The sequence below is a fragment of the Microcaecilia unicolor genome, chromosome 6 (genome assembly GCF_901765095.1).
Source record: "Microcaecilia unicolor chromosome 6, aMicUni1.1, whole genome shotgun sequence".
Classification (NCBI taxonomy): Eukaryota; Metazoa; Chordata; class Amphibia; order Gymnophiona; family Siphonopidae; genus Microcaecilia; species Microcaecilia unicolor.
In genome coordinates, this window is record NC_044036.1 from 41,457,017 (window position 1) to 41,477,595 (window position 20,579).

Sequence of the window (20,579 nt, forward strand, 5' to 3'; positions counted from 1 at the left end):
GGTGGATGGGAATCTGGAGACTTTGAACTGGACTGTTCCAGATTGCCCAGGGATACCGGTTACCGTTCGGCACCAGGTAAGAAAATGTCTTCTTACTATGGTGCTGTGTATGGCTGGGTTTTCTCTATGGTCCCTTCAATGCTTCTTGATCTCTCACTTTTCTTTCCTCTTTCTGGTACAGTGTCAATACAGCATTATAGAAACTTTGAAGGTGGTTTATTTAACTGAATAATTTGGCCAAATATTTCATCTTGCTCTTTTGTTACTTCCATCTCAGAATTTTTTTCTTATTTCAGTATTTCACTCTCAGGTTTGGTTTTAGGGATATCCCCCTTCTTTCCAGTTTGAAGGATCCTCGAGCCTTCTCTGGGGGATGCCCCTCTTTCCAGGTTGAGGGGCTCCTGGGTCTGTCCCATCATTAAACTCACTGTCTTGGGCTTCTAATGTTCTAATTACTGAACTAATGATTATACCTTAATGTATATATCTGCTTCAAGTAGATAAAAGATGAGATGGTTTGTTTAATGGTTAGAACAGTGGGCTAAAAACCAGGGAAGCCAGGTTCAAATCCCATGTGATCTTAGGTAAGTCACAAGATTCATATCCTACTTGTTGTAAGTATTGCCATACTGAGACAGACCAAAGGTCCATCAAGCCCGGTCACAAATACCTGGCAAAATCCCAAAAAAGTACAAAACATTTTATGTTGCTTATCCCAGAAATAAGCAGTGGAGTTTCCCCAAGTCATTTTAATAATGGTCTACTGACTTTTCCTTTAGGAAGCCGTCCAAACCTTTTTAAAACCCCGCTAAGCTAACTGCCACATTCTCTGGCAATGAATTCCAGAGTTTAATTATATGTTGAGATATCTTGGGCTTCTTGTGAACTTGAGCAGGTTGCGTAACCCATTATTGTCTCAGGTATAAACATGGATTGTAATCCTCTGAGGGCAGAAAAATACCTATTGTTTCTGAATGTAACTTGCCTTGAGCTACTACTAAAAAAGGCATGAACTAAATCCAAAATCCCTTCCCTTCCCTTCTCTTCCTTATATTCAAGACGTAATTTGTTGACAAAAAGGAAGTGCAACTATGGAGACAAGGGAGGGATAGGAGCAACAGCAGAAGAGAGTGGTGGGTTAGGAAGTAGTGCTAGTGTTCTGAGCTCTGCTCCAAGGCTTATCCCCTTCCTTCTGTGCAGACTGCTGAAAGGCTGGGGCTGAAGCAGAACACCCTTGCTGCTCTGAAATATGAAAACAAGAAGCAGAACTGTGTTCTAGCCAGTCCCCCAGAAATTAAGCCCTGTGCATGTACGTATAAAGTACAGATATTTTTAGATAAAATGTTTTTCTTATATAGCGTATTTAGAGTATTTAAATTTTCTTCAGATACAGATATGGTCATCATCTACCTGTCAGCAGGAATAACATCAAAGGATTCTTCAGAAGAGGATAAAAAGGCTACTCTGCATGTTATCAATGAGGAGAATGGCTTCCTTAACAATACTGTAATGATTCTCACCTATGCCCTCATGAATGGTAGGGAGTGTTACCAGGCAATATTTTATTTTATTTTTATGACATGTACTGGAATGTGAACTTGGGCCACAGTAAACCTTTGAATAGGCAGGCATAACAAAGGAAATTTTAAGATACACATGTTTGATCTCTGTTTCATTCCTGAGATGTGGTAAATGTCTGGAGTTTGTGAAAGCTCCTATAATGTATATAAACTGCTGTTTCTTATTGTCCCACAGATCAGTCCAGCATTTATGGGTTATGCCCATTTACCAGCAGGTGGAGATAGAATTGATAACTGTAGAAGCCTGGGGGACTCCTTGCCCTTATTTGGCTCTTAGATTTCAGAGCCCAAGGTGTTCTGTGGATGCTTGCTGTTTATTGAGCTGTTGAGACTTTTGTGCATGATATTCCTGGTCTGTGAAGTAACAGGTCTTGGGGCTCAGCTAAATAAACCATTTCTTTCACATTTGAATACCTGTCTGGCTGTGTTATTCACAGGACCACTCCACAACACTTCAGTGGCGTTCCTAGGGGGGCTGACACCCGGGGCGGATCGCCGATGCGCCCCGCCCCCCAGGTGCAGTGACCCCCCCCCGGATGCAGCGCGATTGCACGCCGCTGGGGGGGGTGCTGCGTCCGCCTGTCCTTCGTTCATTCCATGCTCCCTCTGCCCCGGAACAAGTCCTGTTCTGGGGCAGAGGGAGCATGGAACGAACGGACAGGCGCGCGCGGCACCCCCCCCCCCCCAGCGGCGTGCACCCAGGGCGGACCGCACCCACCGCCCCCCCCCTAGGAACGCCACTGCAACACTGTCCTGGGGTATCACATCAGTGATGGGATCCTTGAGCTTATACCATCCGAGGAATCCAGATCTGTGACATCCGGGGCTCTGTATCCATTGAAGATACGCCAGGACAGCAAAAGGGGTTAGCCCTGCCATAGTTAGGGGGGGGGGCTGTATAGCTAGTGCTGGACAGGCAGGTTTTATTTTTGTTTAATGGTGCACTCTGCGGTTTTGGCAGCTAACAATACAGCAGAAACACAGAAATGCTACTCCAGACTCTGGTGGAGGGCCAGCAGCAACAGCAGGAGATCCTACAAAAGCAGCAGGAACAACAACAGTTTATTCAGGCACATTTTGAGCAATGGCAATGGCAACAACAGATACAGCAGCAGCTGTTAAAGCAAGTGTTGCAGAAGCTGGTAGAGCTACAACAGAACTCTTAGACCCAAGTAGGTGTGGCTGCCCAGGCACCCAACCTGCAAGCAAACCCCTCCAGTTTCAGTATTAAAGAAAATGGTGCCGGAATATGACCCAGACTATTTCTTGACCAATTTTGAGAGAACTTCCTGCCTTGCTGGTTGGCCAGAAATGTTATGGACAGCTCATCTGGGGAATTTATTGACCGGTAGCAGCCAGACTGCGTTCCAAGATGTCAGTTCCGTGAGGATGGCCACCTATGTGGAAGTAAAAGCCTGCCATACTAGAGAGGGCAGGCTCCACCGACGAGGCCTACCGGCAGTGGTTCCAGAAGGGTCCCTGCAAGTTAAAGAAAATCCCTGGAGTTTCTTCTACTGACTCAAGGCGGTGGCCTGGAGATGGTTGCAACCAGAAGGCAAGACAGGCCCGTAAATTGCAAGAATTGTCCTCCTGGAACAGTTCCTAGAAGGGTTACCCCTGCCTATGAAGCAGTGGGTGAGGCGGCACCCTAAAGTGACTCCTGAGAGTGCTTTAGAAGCAGCCAAAGCCTTCTACCAAGCACAACCACAGTCAAAACTCTATAAAGAGAAGAAGCAGTCTGGAAGTCCTGGGAGGAAAAGAGAAAAAGCTAGACTGGACAACCAGAGAGATCAGAAACCAGTCTTCAAGGAAGGGATCAGAGCGATGGAAGTCCTCATCCCCACGAACATACCACGTACCTTTACCCTGGTCACGGGATCCATACTCCCCCATCTGTTTCAGATATGGGGAAGGAGGTCACATAACGAGAGACTGTCATCAGGATATGCTTGAAGGTGCCATGGATGTGAATGTGGTAGTCACTCGCTACTGCAATTTTATGGAAGCATCCCATTCGGGAAGCAGAAACTGTGTGCTACTAGTAGAGCTAGAAGGACACCTGTACAAGCCTTAGTGTACTCCGGCAGTGTCAAGACCCTTGTCTGGAAAGGGATATTCATCTGCAGTTGAATTACGAGCGAGCTGTGACTCTGGCATGTGTAAATGATGACCAGCAACAGTATCAGATAGCTCAAATGTCTTTGAAAACACCTGTGGGGCAAACTCATCTGGAAGTAGCAGTGTTCCCGTGGCTACCTTACACAGTAGTTTTGGGCCGGGATTTTCCCAATTTCAGTGCCATCTGGTCCTAGCTGATCGATGGCCCAAAGATGGAGAAGGAGTCTTTTCCTGAGATCTTCTCACTGGAGGACCCTGATTTGTATGCCAAAATCCCAAAGTTGCCCAAACCCTGCCGCCAGTGGTGGATAGAGAAACTGCAGTTCTCTCTGAATTTAGGAACTGCCGTGGATGGAGATCCGGAGCCAGAAGATGATGGGCTGGACAACCCTGACCCTTTTGACAGTCTACCTGAGTGGAGTAGCAATGGAGCTACAGGAAACTTTCAGAGCCCAGTCAGAGGATGACTCCCTTAGAGCAGCCCGAGCTAGGGTTGTTAGAGTAGATGGAAGTCCCGTGGGCAACCAGGACCTCTCTAAGGTAGCACTCCCATATTTTGTATTATAGAATGACTTGTTGTATAGAGTGGCAAAGGAAACCCTGGAGGGGAAAGAGGTAGAGCAACTGTCAGTACTACAGCCCTACCATAGGCAGGTCATTCAACTAGCCCACAGTCATCTGTTAGGAGGTCACCTGGGGGAGGAGCGGATTTTGACCCAGTTTTTCTGGCCGGGTGTATTCAAGCAAGTTGAACTCTTTTGTCAGTTCTGCCCAACCTGCCAGCTTGAGTAGTCCTGCAAGGGTCCCACCTGCCCCTCTCATACCCATGTCCCTTGTTGATACCCCATTTGAGAAAATAACAGTGGACTTTGTGGGACACCTGGACACTCATGGCAACAATTATATTCTGGCCATCTTGGATTATGCTTCTCGCTATCCAGAAGTCATTGCCTTGCATAACGTGAAGATCACCACAGTGGACCATACGCTTTGGGAAGTCTTCTCCCAGATGGGAAATCCTTGCAGAAGTATTGACTGACCAAGGGACCGCCTTTATATCCAGAGTTATGAAGCAAGTTTGTGCATTGCTCAAAGTAAAGACCTTGTGGACATTGGTGTATCATCCACAGAGAGACAGTCTGGTGGAACACTTTAATAAGACTATGAAACAGGTGCTGAAAACGTTTATGGCTGAAGATGGGGAAAACTGGGATTCTCTCGTATGTACTGTTCGCATTCCGGGAGGTACCCCAGAGTTCAACAGGATTATCTCCATTTGAACTGTTCTATGGGAGAAGACACAGAAGAATCCTGGATGTGGTTCAGAAAGCTTGGGAAGAGGAACACAGCCCAGGAAGTAACTTGGCTGAATATGTGCTCACCATGCAGGAGAGGCTAAAAGAAAGCCAGTGAAGCTGCCAAATTTTGCCTAGGAAAAGCACAAGTGGGTCAAGCCCAAGTCTGCAACCAGAAGGCAGTATAACAAACTTTCCAGCCTGGGGATAGAGTCCTTGTTTTCTTTCCCTTTTCCAAGAGTAAACTAGTATGCAAGTGACAAGATCCATATTAAGTTGTGAAAAAGACACAACCTGTCAATTATAAGATGACCCAACCTGACAAGAGGGATAAGGTGAAGATATTCCACATTAATTTGTTGAAGAAGTGGGTCCACATGACTGCAGCCCGAGTCCAAAGAGATAACTTTGGGTTGGAGGTTCTGACAGAATCTGGACCCTTGCAAGTTGTACTTGGTGACTAGCTGTCCGTCTCACAGAAGGCCGATCTGGAGCAGTTGGCACACCAGAATGAAGATGTGTTTTCCAGAGTGCCAGGCCTGACCCACCTTGCAACTAATGATGCTATCACTGATCCAGCAGTGGTAGTCCGACAGTGCCCTAGTGGATTCCAGAAGCCCAACAACAGGCTGTGGTAAAAGAGAATGCTGACATGCTAGAACTGGGAGTCATCGAGCAGTCAACCAGTATTTGGTCATTTCCCATTGTGTTGGACAGGAGCATCTGGTTTTGTATTGATTTCTGAAAGGTGAATGCTGCCTCTAAACTAGAGGCCTATCCAGTGCCAAGGGTGGATGAACTCATTGAGTGGCTAGGAGGGGCCTGATTCATCTCGACCTTGGACCTGACCAAGGGATATTGGCAAGTATCTCTTAACCCAGCTACCAAGGAGAAGACAGCCTTTCAAAACTCCAGGGTTTGTTTCAGTTCATAGTGCTACCGTTTGGCCTTCATGGAGCTCCAGCTACCTTCCAGCACCTTTTGGATCACGTCCTTAAAACCTGTGGCAACTACGCAGCTGCCTACTTAGACGACATTCTTATCTATAGTAAAGATTAGAGGTGCAATCTCATCCAAGTAAAAGCAGTACTGGAAAGTTTATGGACCACTGGGTTAACAGAGAATCCCAAAAAGTGCTTTTTGGGAGGGCAAGAAGTCCAGTACCATGGGTTACTTGGTTGGGAAAGGACAAGTGATACCATGGATCCAGAAGATGGGCGATCACCCAAGTGCCAGTACCCCAGATGAAGAAGCCTTCCTCGGGCTCATTGGTTATTACCACCGGTTTATTCTCACGTTTGCTGAGAAAGCGGAACTGCTTACCCGCCTCCTGCAGAAAAAGGCTCCAGAGGAGATACCCTGGACTGACGAGTTGGATGTTGCATTCCAAACTCTGAAGAGGTCTATTTGTTCAGAGTTAGAGCTGGTCAGCCTAGACTTTAGCCAGCCCTTCATCATGCAGACTGATGCATCAGAGGTTGGACTCGTGGCCATTCTGGCCCAGGAAGTAGATGGGGAAGACTACCCAGTGGCATACATTAGCTGGGAGCTGTTCCCTAGAGAACAAAATTATGCAGTAATTAAGAAAGAAGCTGTAGCTGTCAAGTAGGCCCTGGGCCCTTAGCTGAAACTTCTTGCTGGTCACTGAACATCAACCCCTTCAGTAGATGGCTCGACATAAGAATTCAAATGCCCGGATAATGCACTGATTCCTTAGTCTCCAGCCCTTTAGCTTTCAGGTGAAACATTGACTGGGCCAAGAGCATGCTAATGTGGACTTTTTGTCCCAGGAGGTGGATGGACCCTGATATGGCAGGCACTCAACTGGATACTGTTGAGCCGAGGGAAAGGGTATGTGAGGATATTTATAGAACTCTGCCCCTCACCCTTAAGGATAGTCCCATAGACAGCCTGAGCCACCTTAAGAGCCCTAGTTCCATTCGAGAGGGGGTGAGCCGGGAGGTGGGGTTGGATTCGGAACCAGGAAGTATATAAGATGGGGCCTGACTGAGGTTAAAGAGGCTCAGGGAAAGAAGATTAGAAGCCAGCAGATGTTGCTGCAGTTCCTATGTACTAATTGTGACCTGGTTGAGGTAAGCCAATTTTACTGCTTGTTTAAGACTTGCAAGCCTTGCTTTGAGGTCTGGCTGAAGCCAGACCTGGGTCTCAGAGGAACTGAGACCTGACGGGCTGTGTTTGGTACCTGGCAGCCCCACCAGCCACAGACTGTTTGGCCGGCCGGCCAGAGGCCTGCTCGACTGTTTTTTTGAACCATAGAGACTTTTGCACCCGATGTTCCTGGCCTGTGATGTAACAGTTCTCAGAGCTCAGCTAAATAAACCATTTATTTCACATTTATATACCCGCCTGGCTGTGTTATTCACAGGGCCCCCCACAACACTTGGCTAGGGTATCATAGCCTCCCCCCCCCCCCCCCCCCAAAAAAAAAAAATATATATATATATATATATTGTTTTTTTAGAAAGAGAAAGCGGCTGGCTTAATTTGCAGCAGTTTCTAGCTGCCTTTGTTAAGGGGATCATCCTAACAGAGAGGATTTCTCTCTACTGTGACTTTTCTGAGGTGGTGAGTTCTGGCTTATATTTCATTCTCTGTTTTCTGCTGCTGCTGCTGCTTCTTTGTTGAGACCACAGTGTTTTCTCTTCATTCTATGTATGATGGCAGAAACAGTTAAACAGTGCTTTGGAGTACAGTGGGCGACTTTAGGGCTTTGCCCTTCTTATCAGCTATCCCCACAATTAGGATCTGATAAACCAGCTCAGCAGTTAGCCACAATACAACACTTGTAGGAAAAATGTCCCATTCATTGCTGGCACTGGCTCAGGTTTCTTCACACAGCATGGGAATATTAATTACCCACTTTGGATTCCCCCACTGTGCTCCTAGCAGCAGACACCTTTTTCTGAGTTGGATGCAGTTTCCTCACTTTTGATCCTGGTAAATCTGTTAATTCATCCTCCAGCTCCATTTTCTCCAGCATTTGTTCTCTTACTCCATCAAGAATCCTTGTTGAACTGTGCTTAGTTTCCACAGGAGCCGCCTGAAACTGATTCTTATTTGCAGAATCTCTTGGCGGTTATGATGAGAAGACTAGCGAGGTCTGCTGGGGTCAGTTCCTCATTCTGAGGGAGCCATTTCCATAGTTTCTGGTCATTTGGTTATTAAGGATTCATTGGAGAAGGGGGTATTGCCTTCTGAGGAGGATGATGACCCCTCAGAGCAGCATATTTTTCATAAGGAGGTGTTATCATCTTTAATAACAAAGGTTCTAGAGGTAATGAATATTACTTATCCAGCTTCTCAGAGCTCAGCTTCTATTTCCAATCCTGTTAAAACAGAAACTAAGAAGAGACCTTAGAATTTGCTGGTGCATGAAGCTAATCATGAGCTTTTCTCAGTGCAATGGGCTACCCCTGGTGCCAGTCTTAAAGTGGCTAGTCTATGGTTAAATTGTATCCTACAGCTCCAGAAGAGTTGGAAAACTGGATTTGCCCATAGTGGATTCTTTAGTTACAGCAGTAAATTAAGAAAGTGATTATTCCAGTAGAAGGAAGAACAGCTCTTGAAGATGTTCAGGATTGAAGATTAGAAGCAGTTTTTAAACTCTCCTTTGAAATTGCTGCCTTGTATCTTCAATCTGGTTTAGGATGGGCTGGAGAAAGCTGTAATTTGGAATGTGAGGACAGTGCTGGACAGACTTTTATGGTCTGTGTCCCGCAAATGACAAGACAAATTTGGATAGACTGGAGTTGGAACATAAGGAGGACAGAACCAGGCAGACTTCTACAGTCTATGTCTCAGAAACACCAAAGAAAGACCATGATCAAGTATATAATATCACATTCATTGTTGATTTAATCTTGAATTGTTAATGAATGTGACTGTTGTGCAGATTGGATGGACCGTTCATGTCTTTACCTGCTGTCACTTACTATGTTACTATGCAGGCAACTATACGCCATTCTTATGTGGAAAGAGCTTGTCTTTGCTGAGTTCAGATGGCAGCTGAATCTTCACATACTGATTTTCTATCTTCTTTGTATTTTCCTTCTATGGAAACTGGTTTGGAGTACTTAACTGAATCCTTTTATGATCTCCTTGGAGCTTAGGAAAAGGAAATAGGTTTAGCAGTTTCTGCTAGGCATCTCTTGTGGCTCAGGCATTGGTGCAGCTTCAAAATCAAGACTCTCAAAGTTGCCATTTTGTGGCAAATTATTTTGGAGGAAGACCTGGAGAAACTGGTTAAGGACCTAGGGAATTCCAAAATTCAGCGCTGCCGGAAGATAAGCCTAAGCTGTCTTTTTGTTCGAATCAATCTTGTTCCCTCTTCAGAGAAGTGAAGTGATGCAGACTAGGGAAGTCTAGCTCCTTCTAATGTAGGGTCAGCAGAAGCAATCCTCCTTTTGTATGCACAAGAGGGTCAGCTCAGCCTTCCCATTCCACAAACGCTTCCCATACATCCTCATAGGTGGGTGCCTTTCAGGATTTTTGGATCAAAATATCTTCAGACCAATGTGTGCTAGAGGTAATCAGACAGGGTTACAAACTTTGCAAGGTTGTTTACAAGAAAAGAACAGTTCAGTCAACTTTGTAAACCTTCTAGATCTGGGAGCAGTAAGTTCTGTTCTGTGCTCCAAATGAGGTTGAGGGAAATATTCCATTTACTTCATAGTGCCGAAAAAAAGAAGATCCTTTTGGCTAGTCCTAGATCTCAAGCAAGTGAACCATGCAATTTGAATAATACACTTCAGGCTAGAGACTCTTCACTTGGCAAACATGTCAGTTCAACCAGATGAATATTTAACCTCTGGACCTTAAAGATGCTTACTTTCATATTCAATTCTTTCTGCAGTTTGCAATTCTGGGGTATCTTCATCAATTCAGGCCTTGCCACAGCTCTGAAAACCTTTAAAAATATAATCATAGTTGTGACAACCTTCCTTTTGACGGGAAGGAATCAGAGTGCATCCCTACATAGATGATTGATTGATCAGGGCTTCCTCCTTCCAAGAGTGTCTACAAATCTCCTTGAGCATAGTGAATCTGCTCACATCCTTGGATGGGTGGTCAATCTAGCCAAAACAGGGTTCTAAAATAAATGTGGCACATATGTACATACATATGTGCCACATTTATTTTAGGACCTTATGTTGACTTGATTTACTGATTAACTTGTACAGAGGTTCATTCCCAAACACGTTCTGTGGGTTTTGACAATCTAGCCAAAAGACATCTGACTCCTACCCAGTCTCTGGAGTACTTGGGAGTTCTTTTTGACCTGCAGACAAGCCAGGTATTCATCCATCCTTAAGTAGACACAAGCTCTATACTCAGGTTCAACACTTGTTGGACATTCAAGCTCCTAATGCCTGAAATTACATGCAAGTGTTGGGCTTGATGACAGCCACCCTGGATGTGGTTCCATGGGCAAGGGCTCGCATGAGACTACTCCAGAAATCCCTATTAAGTTATTGGTCTCCCACCTCCCAGGCTTACGCTCCAGAAATCCCGCTTAAGTCATTGGTCTCCCACCTCCCAGGATTACAATCATTACATTTTGTGGTGCCTCCAAGTGAGATACTTCAGGAAAATCCGCAAAAGCGGAGAACTCTAAGGTCCCATGAGAGATACACAAACAGAGGAGGGAGAAAGTGGAAAGAGGACCATGGACTCCATAAGCAGAAGGGACAGTTTCTGCTTAAAAAGATTTATTGATCAAAGACTCAACACAATGCTGTGTTTTGGCCCAAAAGGCCTGCATCAGGAGTCTTTTGAATGAAAAGATCTCAAAATCTTCGGATAGTTAAATATTTCAGAATGTATCAAGCAAGACGATGGTAAGACCTTTATGATGGACAAGCTGTCAAATCAACGTTTGGTTCTGACTGTTTGCCGACTTGATTTGAAGGCTTGTATTGTCCAACATAAAGGTCTTTTTCAAGACCATCTTCTTGACTGATACATTCTGAAATATTTAACTACCTGAAGATTTTGAGATCTTTTTATTCAAAAGACTCCTGATACAGGCCTTTAGGACTGAAACACAGCGTTGTGTTGAGTCTTTGATCAATAAATCTTTTTAAGCACATGATTGTCCCTTCTGCTTCTGGAATCCGTGGTCCTCTTCCCACTTTCTCCCTCCTCCATCCAAGTGAGATATAGCATGTCTTTGTGGCTGCAACAGTCCCATCTTCAACAAGGGACCTCTCAGGCTCCACTAAATTGGGTGGTCCTCACTACAGACACCAGTCTCAGGCTAGGGAACTCAGTGTTACCAGTACATAGCCCAGGAGCATTGGAGTGCTGTAGAAAATCTGTGGCTAATCAATCACCTAAAGCTCTGGTCTGCAAGGCCCTAATTGCCTTTGTCAGAGTTCTGAAAGGGAAACCAGTATGAGTTCTTTCACACAATGCAACAATAGTTGTTTAAATCAACAGACCAGGAGGGACCAAGAGTACCTAACTGGCCCTGGATGCCGATCTGCTATTTGTTTGGGCAGAATCCCATTTTCCAGTGATCTCAGTGGCTCACACTGCAGGACACCTGAACATAGAAGTGGATTATCTTACCAGATGGTCCTTAAAACCAGAGGAATAGACTCTTTCCAAAGAATCATTTTCTGAAATCACAGAAAAATGGAGTCTTCCAGTCCTGGATCTCATGTTATCAAAATGCAGTGCAGAAGTTCCCAGATTCTTCTGTAGATGGAAAGAGTTTGGTTCAGAAATTTTAGATGCTCTTCTTCAGTCTTGGCCACAAAACGAGTAGCTGTATGTCTTCCCTCCATGGCCAATGACAGGCAGAATACTCAGGATATCTTAGAAGCCCCAGGTAGGCCATGCAGACGTTGGTACACAGACTTGATTCCGGTGGATTCTCCCTTTCACCTTTCATTTCACAAAGGTTGTTTATTTCAGGATCCAGTATGTCTCCATTTGGTCTTATGGCTTGTTGAAAGATCAAGATTAAGAAGAAAAGGATATTCTGAGGATGTGATAATGCTATTTCAGGTGCAGAAACAATTGACTTCCATTGCCTCTGTTAGAGTTTGGAGAATGTTTGATACATGGTTGCTGAAAGGTTTATTTCTCCTCTTTGATCTTCTTTGCCACAAATTCTGGCCTTCTTGCAGGCTGGTTTTAAAAAAAGATCTAGCCTTGAACTCTCTGAAGGTACAGGTTGCAGCACCTGTGTGCTATAGAGGTTCCTCCAAAATTCATCTTTGGCTTTTCATCCTGATATCAGGTTTTTAGAAGAGGTAAACCCAGGGGTTGGCCACCTGTTACATGCTAAGGGGTTTTGTGTGGCACACACAAGCTGTACGTACAACCTCCCAGTTATTCAATAATTGTACACATTGCCTGTGGCTGTGCTGTCTCACACTACATTGGCGGTAGTTTCCATGTGCTGTGTGTCCCATGCTCCTAACCAGCTGATTTGTTATTGGCCAGAGTGGACAGATCACATGAAAATGCCCTGTCATATGATGAAATGTGCCTGGCAGCCATCTTTGCTAGCAAAACTCACATTAGATGAGACTGGTGTATAGAGAAAAAAGAACTTTCAAGTGGGGAAAAAGTTGAAAGATAAGAGGCCAAAATAGCCTTTTCCAACATGACACAACGCAGCCAAGACCTGTCGCTTCTTTCTCTATAACATCAGCAAAATTCGCCCTTTCCTCTCTGAGCACACCACCCGAACTTTCATCCACTCTCTCATTACCTCTCGCCTTGACTACTGCAACCTACTCCTCACTGGCCTCCCACTTAACCATCTATCCCCCCCTTCAATCCGTTCAGAACTCTGCTGCGCGTCTTATCTTCCGCCTAGACCGATATGCTCATATCACCCCTCTCCTCAAGTCACTTCACTGGCTTCCGATCAGGTACCGCATACCGTTCAAGCTCCTCCTACTTACCTACAAATGCACTCAATCTGCAGCCCCTCATTACCTCTTTACCCTCATCTCCCCTTACGCTCCTACCTGTAACTTCCGCTCACAGGACAAATCCCTCCTCTCAGTACCCTTCTCCACCACCGTCAACTCCAGACTCCGCCCTTTATGCTTCGCCTCACCCTATGCTTGGAACAAACTCCCTGAGCCCATACGCCAAGCCCCCTCCCTGCCCATCTTCAAATCCTTACTCAAAGCCCACCTCTTCAATGTCGCCTTCGGCACCTAACCATTATACTTCTATTCAGGAAATCTAGACTGCCCCAATTTGATTGACTGCACTTTTTGTCCTTTAGATTGTAAGCTCCTTTGAGCAGGGACTGTCCTCTGTGTTAAATTGTACAGCGCTGCGTAACCCTGGTAGCGCTTTAGAAATGTTAAGTAGTAGTTGTAGTACAACGCAAAAAGGCAGGACTTTTTAAAGATGAATGGAGAGAGCGGTATGGTTTTGTTCCTCAAGGAGAGACGATCATATGCATACTGTGCCGTGAAACCATTTGTGGCACACACATCAAGTTTGGGGACATTTTAAAACAAAGCATGAATCATCTTTGTTAAACATGGATGCTCCTGACATAGCTGAGTATGTTAAAGAAATATGTGAAATCATACAGGAAACTAAATGAGACACTACTGAAGCTTACAAAGAGACATGAAAGTTTTACTAAAGCAAGTTACACTGTGGTGCTCTATATTGCATAAAAGGGGAAACCGTTCACTGATGGCGAGTTTATTAAAGAGAGCTTTTTATAATGTGCTGATGAATATCTGTTTGAAGGTTTGACAAACAAAAAAAATGAGATTTTTGTATGGAATTTTTGATGTACCTCTCTCAGCTAGTACTGTTCAGTGATGTGCATGTGACATTGCTGACAATTTCGACAGACAAAAACTAATTCACAAAGTGTGATGCTGTAAGTTTGACTTTAGATGAGAGTACTGATATAAATGATATCTCACATTTAATGCTAATTGCACAGTTTTATTCCTCAACACACAGCACAGTTATGGAGGAAGTGTGTTCTGTTTCACCTTGTTTTCTTCCATTCATTTTCCAACCTGATCCATGCCTCTTTTAAAAGCAGTTTGCACATTGCCATCCCTCCCCACAGGAAAGAAAAGCTGAACTTCGTCAGAATACATTCTATAACACTCAGATCCTCAAAAATCTTTCCCAGGGAAGCCATATACAAATTAAAAAAGAAGGGCAGAAAGTGCTGTTCCCGGCGGAAACATATAGACAAATGGTAAAGCCGTGAAACTTGAGCCTTCATCTTAACTTGCATAGAATGATCTGAAGATGATGGTCATTAAGTTTTGAAACCCCACCCTCCCAACACACACGTACACATTCTGGCTGCTGCAATCAGGGTGGATTGATCTAAATTATGAAAAAGAAAAAAAATCCCTACAAATATATACAAGTAGGGAAGGACCGATTAAATTCCAGTGAACTGCAAAGGTAAATAACCATACTTAAAATGGTATTTATTAACAGACCAAAAAACAATAATGATAAAAATTTTCTAAAACCAATAAAATACAAAAACATTGCCTGATTCAATTGTATACAGAAAAAGGCTTGTGATATACATAAAAATGTTGCCAGATTCGACATAGATCTGTGTTTCGGCGATAAACGCTTGCCTAATAAGTCATAATATCTAAAAACACAGGAAACATACAAATAAGCATGCATATCATAACAGATTATGCAAGAGCAAAGGAATTCCACTTGGGGTATAGAAAACCTCCTACTCCCGCCAGTTTCTCCAAAAAAATGGCTTCCAGTGGCAAATGGCTTCCGGTGGCAATGTGGTTCCTCCATAAAAATGACTTCCAATGGAACTGGCGGGGGCAGGAGCGCCTGGGATAGCTCCTGCCCCGAAGAGGCCACTAGACCACCAGGGCAGTTAAAAGTAGGACCGGAGACAGCCTTCGGTGGCACTAGCTCTCTTCTGGGGGGCGGAGGGCAGGGCTGGGACCAGGAGGACTCGGGTGGGAGGGGGCGAGTTTTGGTTTCAGATGAAAGAGAGATCGTCATTCCTAGTGTCTCCCATCCTCCACCTTTCTAGCCTAGCAGCTGATCCCTCTTTCTCCCCTCCCTACCCTCATAGCCTGACATCTCCCTGTCCCTTCTACTCCTCCCCCACCCTGTCCCTTCTTTCTTCCCTCCTGCCCCCCTCCCCATGGTCCAACATTTCTCCCACCCTCCCACCAATCCAACATCTCCCTCTTTCTCTCCTATCCCCTCTTGTGCAGCATTTCTCCTTCCCTATCCTCCATCCCCATGTCCAACATCTCTTCTTCTCTCTTCCCTCCTCCTCTGCCATTGTCCACCATCTCTCTCTCTCTCTCTCTCTCTGACTTGCACCCTAACATTTCTCCCTCTCTCCATTTTTCCCTCCCCTTCCCACTGCACCATGTTCAACATTTCCCCCCCTCTCATCGCACTCTCCCTCCCCTCCACTGCCATGTCCAACACCTTTTTCCTCCCTCCACTGCCTTTTCTACCATTGTTTTCCATGTCTCATCCTTCAACACTCCTGTGCCTCTCCCCACCCATGTAAAGCAATTTTTCTTCCCATTCCCTTCTTCTCCCTGTGCAGCTGCTCACTACCCCACTCCCTGCATGTACAACAATTATTTCTCCACCCTGCCTAGCATTGCCTCATCTTACTCCCCCACACCCTCCCCAAAGCCACCTACCACCGGCATGCTGCAGAATATAAGGCTTGGGAAGCAGCTTTCTCCGCTGGCTGCTACTTCACTGGTATTGCCTCCACCCCCGGCTGGCATTCTGCAAGTTTTGTTCCCTCCCTCGCTTACTGTCACTTCTGGGCTGTGTTTTTATTCTACAGCAAAGTTGCACCAGACCGGGGCTCTTTGCATGCTGCAGATGCTTCTTTCAGGCCGGCCCCATCTTCTCAGACATAACTTACGCTTTTATTAGGCATTTAATGTAATTGATTGAATACGCTTGGTGCTTACTCTTGACTGAATTATTTTTGCATTACTACCCTTTAATCCCTTTACAGCCTACAAAGACTTTCTTATACGATGTTGAAAAAGAGTAGACTTGTTTTGTGTGTGTGTGTGGTTTTTTTTTTCATTTCTAAATTTTGCATCAATTTCTTTCAGAGGGTGTAACTGGATTAAAAGAGCTGGCCTTCCTGCGAGATCTGGCAGAACAGAACTCTGGGAAATATGGTGTGCCAGACAGAACTGCTCTCTCTGTAACAAAAGGGAGCATGATGGTACTGAACCAGCTCAGTAACCTGGAAAGCACAGTTGGACGCTTTTACACAAACCTCCCAAACCGAATGATTGATGAGGCTGTGTTCAGTCTACCCTTCTCTGATGAAATGGGAGATGGTAAGAGCTCTATAAACTAGGAATCACCATGTGGAGCTGAGTGTAATAGGCAAGACAGCAGTGTAGACTGTACATCTTGGATAATTTTCCCTTACAAAAGTTTTGGCATGTTAATTGTACACTGTTGAATTCAGAGTTGCTGGAACCATAGCTGCTACCAGGAGACTCCTAAGACAAATGAGGGGCCATACCTCAAGGGGTGATAGATTCATGAGGTCCTGAGTCTGTGTGTAAAGGCAGTTCCCAAGATACTGCTATCATAAAGAACAAAGCAGTCTTTTGTATGTGTGTGTTCATGCTAGATGGGGACTCTGGTGCTAATACGGTAGTGCTTATATTGAATGATCTTCATCTTATGAGGGATATGAAGATGCTCAGGAAAAGAGGGTAAGGTAGCTATAGGAAGCAGAAGACTTTTATTGCACAAGCTAGTGTGAAATTTATTTAGTTGATGATACTTTTTGATTCAGTTCTGTGTGTAGGAGCTTGAAGGGATGATCTCTCTTTAAAAGAGCTATTGTGTGTGATCAGCTCAAGTAACTTAGTTTCAGCTTTGCTCTTCTGATTTATGTGTCTTTGCTTCAGGCAGAATATTATGAAACACTTCTTTACCCTAACCCACCAAAGTGCAGTCAACTGATTTAGACATTATGCCCTTACTTTATTATAGTGATATCAGAATTTGAAGCCTTTTCATTGAATCCACCTCTTTCCAAATATTCATGCTATATTTGGGATGGTGGTGGGGAGCAAATGAATCTCCTCAGAGATCATGAGGAGAAGAGTTCATTAAGGAAGGTAACATGTTCCATGACCTAGGACAGAGGTGCAGCCAGCTTACAAACTGTGTAAACTTGAGTCACATAAAAGTACTAGGAATGTGTCACATTTTTCTTGATCTCTGCCATGCAGAAAATTCTTTTCATAGCTACATTTAAAATATTTCCATGCACAGTGTTTTTTCTTTCCAACCATGTTTTAATTGTGCAGCTTATACATCAAACAAGATTCACAGTTGAGAATAAAATTCCCCAAAGTGATAATGCACATTAGCTTAGAATACAGAACATGAACTGAGCTAGAAAATAAGTACTAAATCTTGCAAGGTTAACTTAACTCCTAAAGAAAAGGATATCAAGGTTTCTAACTGAGACCTAAACAGCAAGAATATAAACCTACTGAAAAATGCACAGTTATAGTGTGACAAAATTGTGTTTCCCTTTTCTTCATTTGCAAACTCATTCTTGTCTGTTCTGGGACTGAGTGTAGAAAGACATTAAATTAGCAGGCACTGTATGAGGCGTGTGTGTGTGTCTTTGTATCTTTGTGCCTATGAACGCGGCCTCCTCGACAGGTGATATAATTTGAGCAAAACACACCTTAAAAATATTAAACATAAGATAATGACCAAGTAGAATGAGGCAAAGTATTTGACTTATAAATAATCTGATGAAGTACGTTCACCAAAAATGGTGACCATATATCATAACCAGGGATTATTTAATGTAGGTGTGTTTTTCCATCTAATTTAGGGTTTTTTATGGATACAAAATATAGGTGTTTATCAGAGCTTCACACCACAGGCTCTAATGCTGAGTACATTCATCGGTGGAATCAAATATGTACACTTGTGATACTAAAGAGTTGTTAGTGCAGAAAAGGCACAAAAATTTAGTGGAAGATTCAAGATGAGTCATAGAAAAAGTGTGAAAGTCTAGGGGAAATGGTGTTTTCTCCAAGGACAAGCAGGCCTTTATATTCTCACAGCTGGGTGATGCCATCCAGCAGAGCCTGGTGCACATGCTGACTAGCGATATTAACACAAAACTTTCTAGCAGCGTCCAACTGTGCATGCGCTAGTGCCTTCCCACCCAATGCATTAATGCAGGTTCCTCAGTCTTTGTTTTTCTGCAGAGCAGGGAGGATGATCATGTTCTCCTCAAGTGCGTACTTTTTCTCTTGTGCCTTTCTGTGCAGGTTTTTTGGTCCTGTTGGATTATTTATTTTATTTCATTTACCCTTTTTTCAGTTACCCTTTTAATTTCTTTTACTTTTTCAACCATTAAACTTTCCTTTATTTTCTTGTGTATTGCTAGACCCTTTTAGGCCGGAACCCTAACCTTTATTTAAACACTCCCCTTTTTCTGGCTTAAAACTGAGGAGTTTAATTTGATGTCCAAGAAGACCTCCGGTGACTTTAAAAGTGCACCCAGTGTAATCTGGTGATTTCCATAATGGACCATCATGTGCGACCTGACCATGAGCCTAACTCTTGTTCTATCTGTTTGCAAATACAACTGAGGACACAAAGGGTGAGGCAGGTTCAACAGGAGAAGCTTTTTGGCTCCTCGAAGGCCGATACATCAATATCGGCACTGGAAGTATTGACCTCGATAGCTGCCAAGACTTCAGCATCCACTAGAAGTTCACTAGCATTGAGGGAGGTCTCCGAATCCCTTGACATTGGACACTGAGAGTTGCCCCCGGGACTGGTCAGCATTGGACCGGACACTGAGTGCACGTACGGGTTCGACGTCATCCTCATCGGTACTGAAGGACTGCAACACTGTGCACTGGGGAAAGACCAAGAAACATACAGTGGGGGAAATAAGTATTTGATCCCTTGCTGATTTTGTAAGTTTGCCCACTGACAAAGACATGAGCAGCCCATAATTGAAGGGTAGGTTATTGGTAACAGTGAGAGATAGCACATCACAAATTAAATCCGGAAAATCACATTGTGGAAAGCTTCAGCTCCCTCCATAAGTTTTCAATGGGATTAAGGTCTGGTGACTGGCTAGGCCACTCCATGACCCTAATGTGCTTCTTCCTGAGCCACTCCTTTGTTGCCTTGGCTGTATGTTTTGGGTCATTGTCGTGCTGGAAGACCCAGCCACGACCCATTTTTAAGGCCCTGGCGGAGGGAAGGAGGTTGTCACTCAGAATTGTACGGTACATGGCCCCATCCATTCTCCCATTGATGCGGTGAAGTAGTCCTGTGCCCTTAGCAGAGAAACACCCCCAAAACATAACATTTCCACCTCCATGCTTGACAGTGGGGACGGTGTTCTTTGGGTCATAGGCAGCATTTCTCTTCCTCCAAACACGGCGAGTTGAGTTCATGCCAAAGAGCTCAATTTTTGTCTCATCTGACCACAGCACCTTCTCCCAATCACTCTCGGCATCATCCAGGTGTTCACTGGCAAACTTCAGACGGGCCGTCACATGTGCCTTCCGGAGCAGGGGGACCTTGCGTGCACTGCAGGATTGCAATCCGTTATGTCGTAATGTGTTACCAATGGTTTTCGTGGTGACAGTGGTCCCAGCTGCCTTGAGATCATTGACAAGTTCCCCCCTTGTAGTTGTAGGCTGATTTCTAACCTTCCTCATGATCAAGGATACCCCACGAGGTGAGATTTGCGTGGAGCCCCAGATCTTTGTCGATTGACAGTCATTTTGTACTTCTTCCATTTTCTTACTATGGCACCAACAGTTGTCTCCTTCTCGCCCAGCGTCTTACTGATGGTTTTGTAGCCCATTCCAGCCTTGTGCAGGTGTATGATCTTGTCCCTGACATCCTTAGACAGCTCCTTGCTCTTGGCCATTTTGTAGAGGTTAGAGTCTGACTGATTCACTGAGTCTGTGGACAGGTGTCTTTCATACAGGTGACCATTGCCGACAGCTGTCTGTCATGCAGGTAACGAGTTGATTTGGAGCATCTACCTGGTCTGTAGGGGCCAGATCTCTTACTGGTTGGTGGGGGATCAAATACTTATTTCCCTCTGCAGAATGCAAATAAATTCATATACTTTCCACAATGTGATTTTCCGGATTTAATTTGTGATGTGCTATCTCTCACTGTTACCAATAACCTACCCTTCAATTATGGGCTGCTCATGTCTTTGTCAGTGGGCAAACTTACAAAATCAGCAAGGGATCAAATACTTATTTCCCCCACTGTAAGCATCAGTCCTCCTTGACACATGGTACTGGGAGCACCAGGGCATCGGCATCTCTGGTACCCAAAAAGCGAATGCACTGGGAGGAGCGTGCCCCCTCCTTGTAAGAGGTGCCAGTGCACAAGTCTCTGTTATCAGTCTGATACCAACACCTTTTCAGGCTTCCTTTCTTCCTGCTCCCCCGCCTTTGCCGATGCCTTCCTTTGATGAGTGGTTCTGAGCCATGCTCATAGAGGAGCTGGCACAAATGTGCAATTGCAAACCATTCATGCATCG

General features: G+C 44.6%; 1 protein-coding gene across 2 annotated transcripts in view; it reads left to right on the forward strand.

Moving 5' to 3' along the window:
• CACHD1 (cache domain containing 1) overlaps window positions 1–20,579 on the forward strand; it is a 534,201-nt gene that overhangs the window by 365,554 nt on the left and 148,068 nt on the right. For both annotated transcript variants that reach the window (XM_030205962.1, XM_030205963.1), the window contains exons 8-9: window positions 1,388–1,537; window positions 16,111–16,344. In XM_030205962.1, coding sequence (XP_030061822.1) covers window positions 1,388–1,537; window positions 16,111–16,344 — 384 coding nt within the window. The remainder of the gene's footprint in view (window positions 1–1,387; window positions 1,538–16,110; window positions 16,345–20,579) is intronic.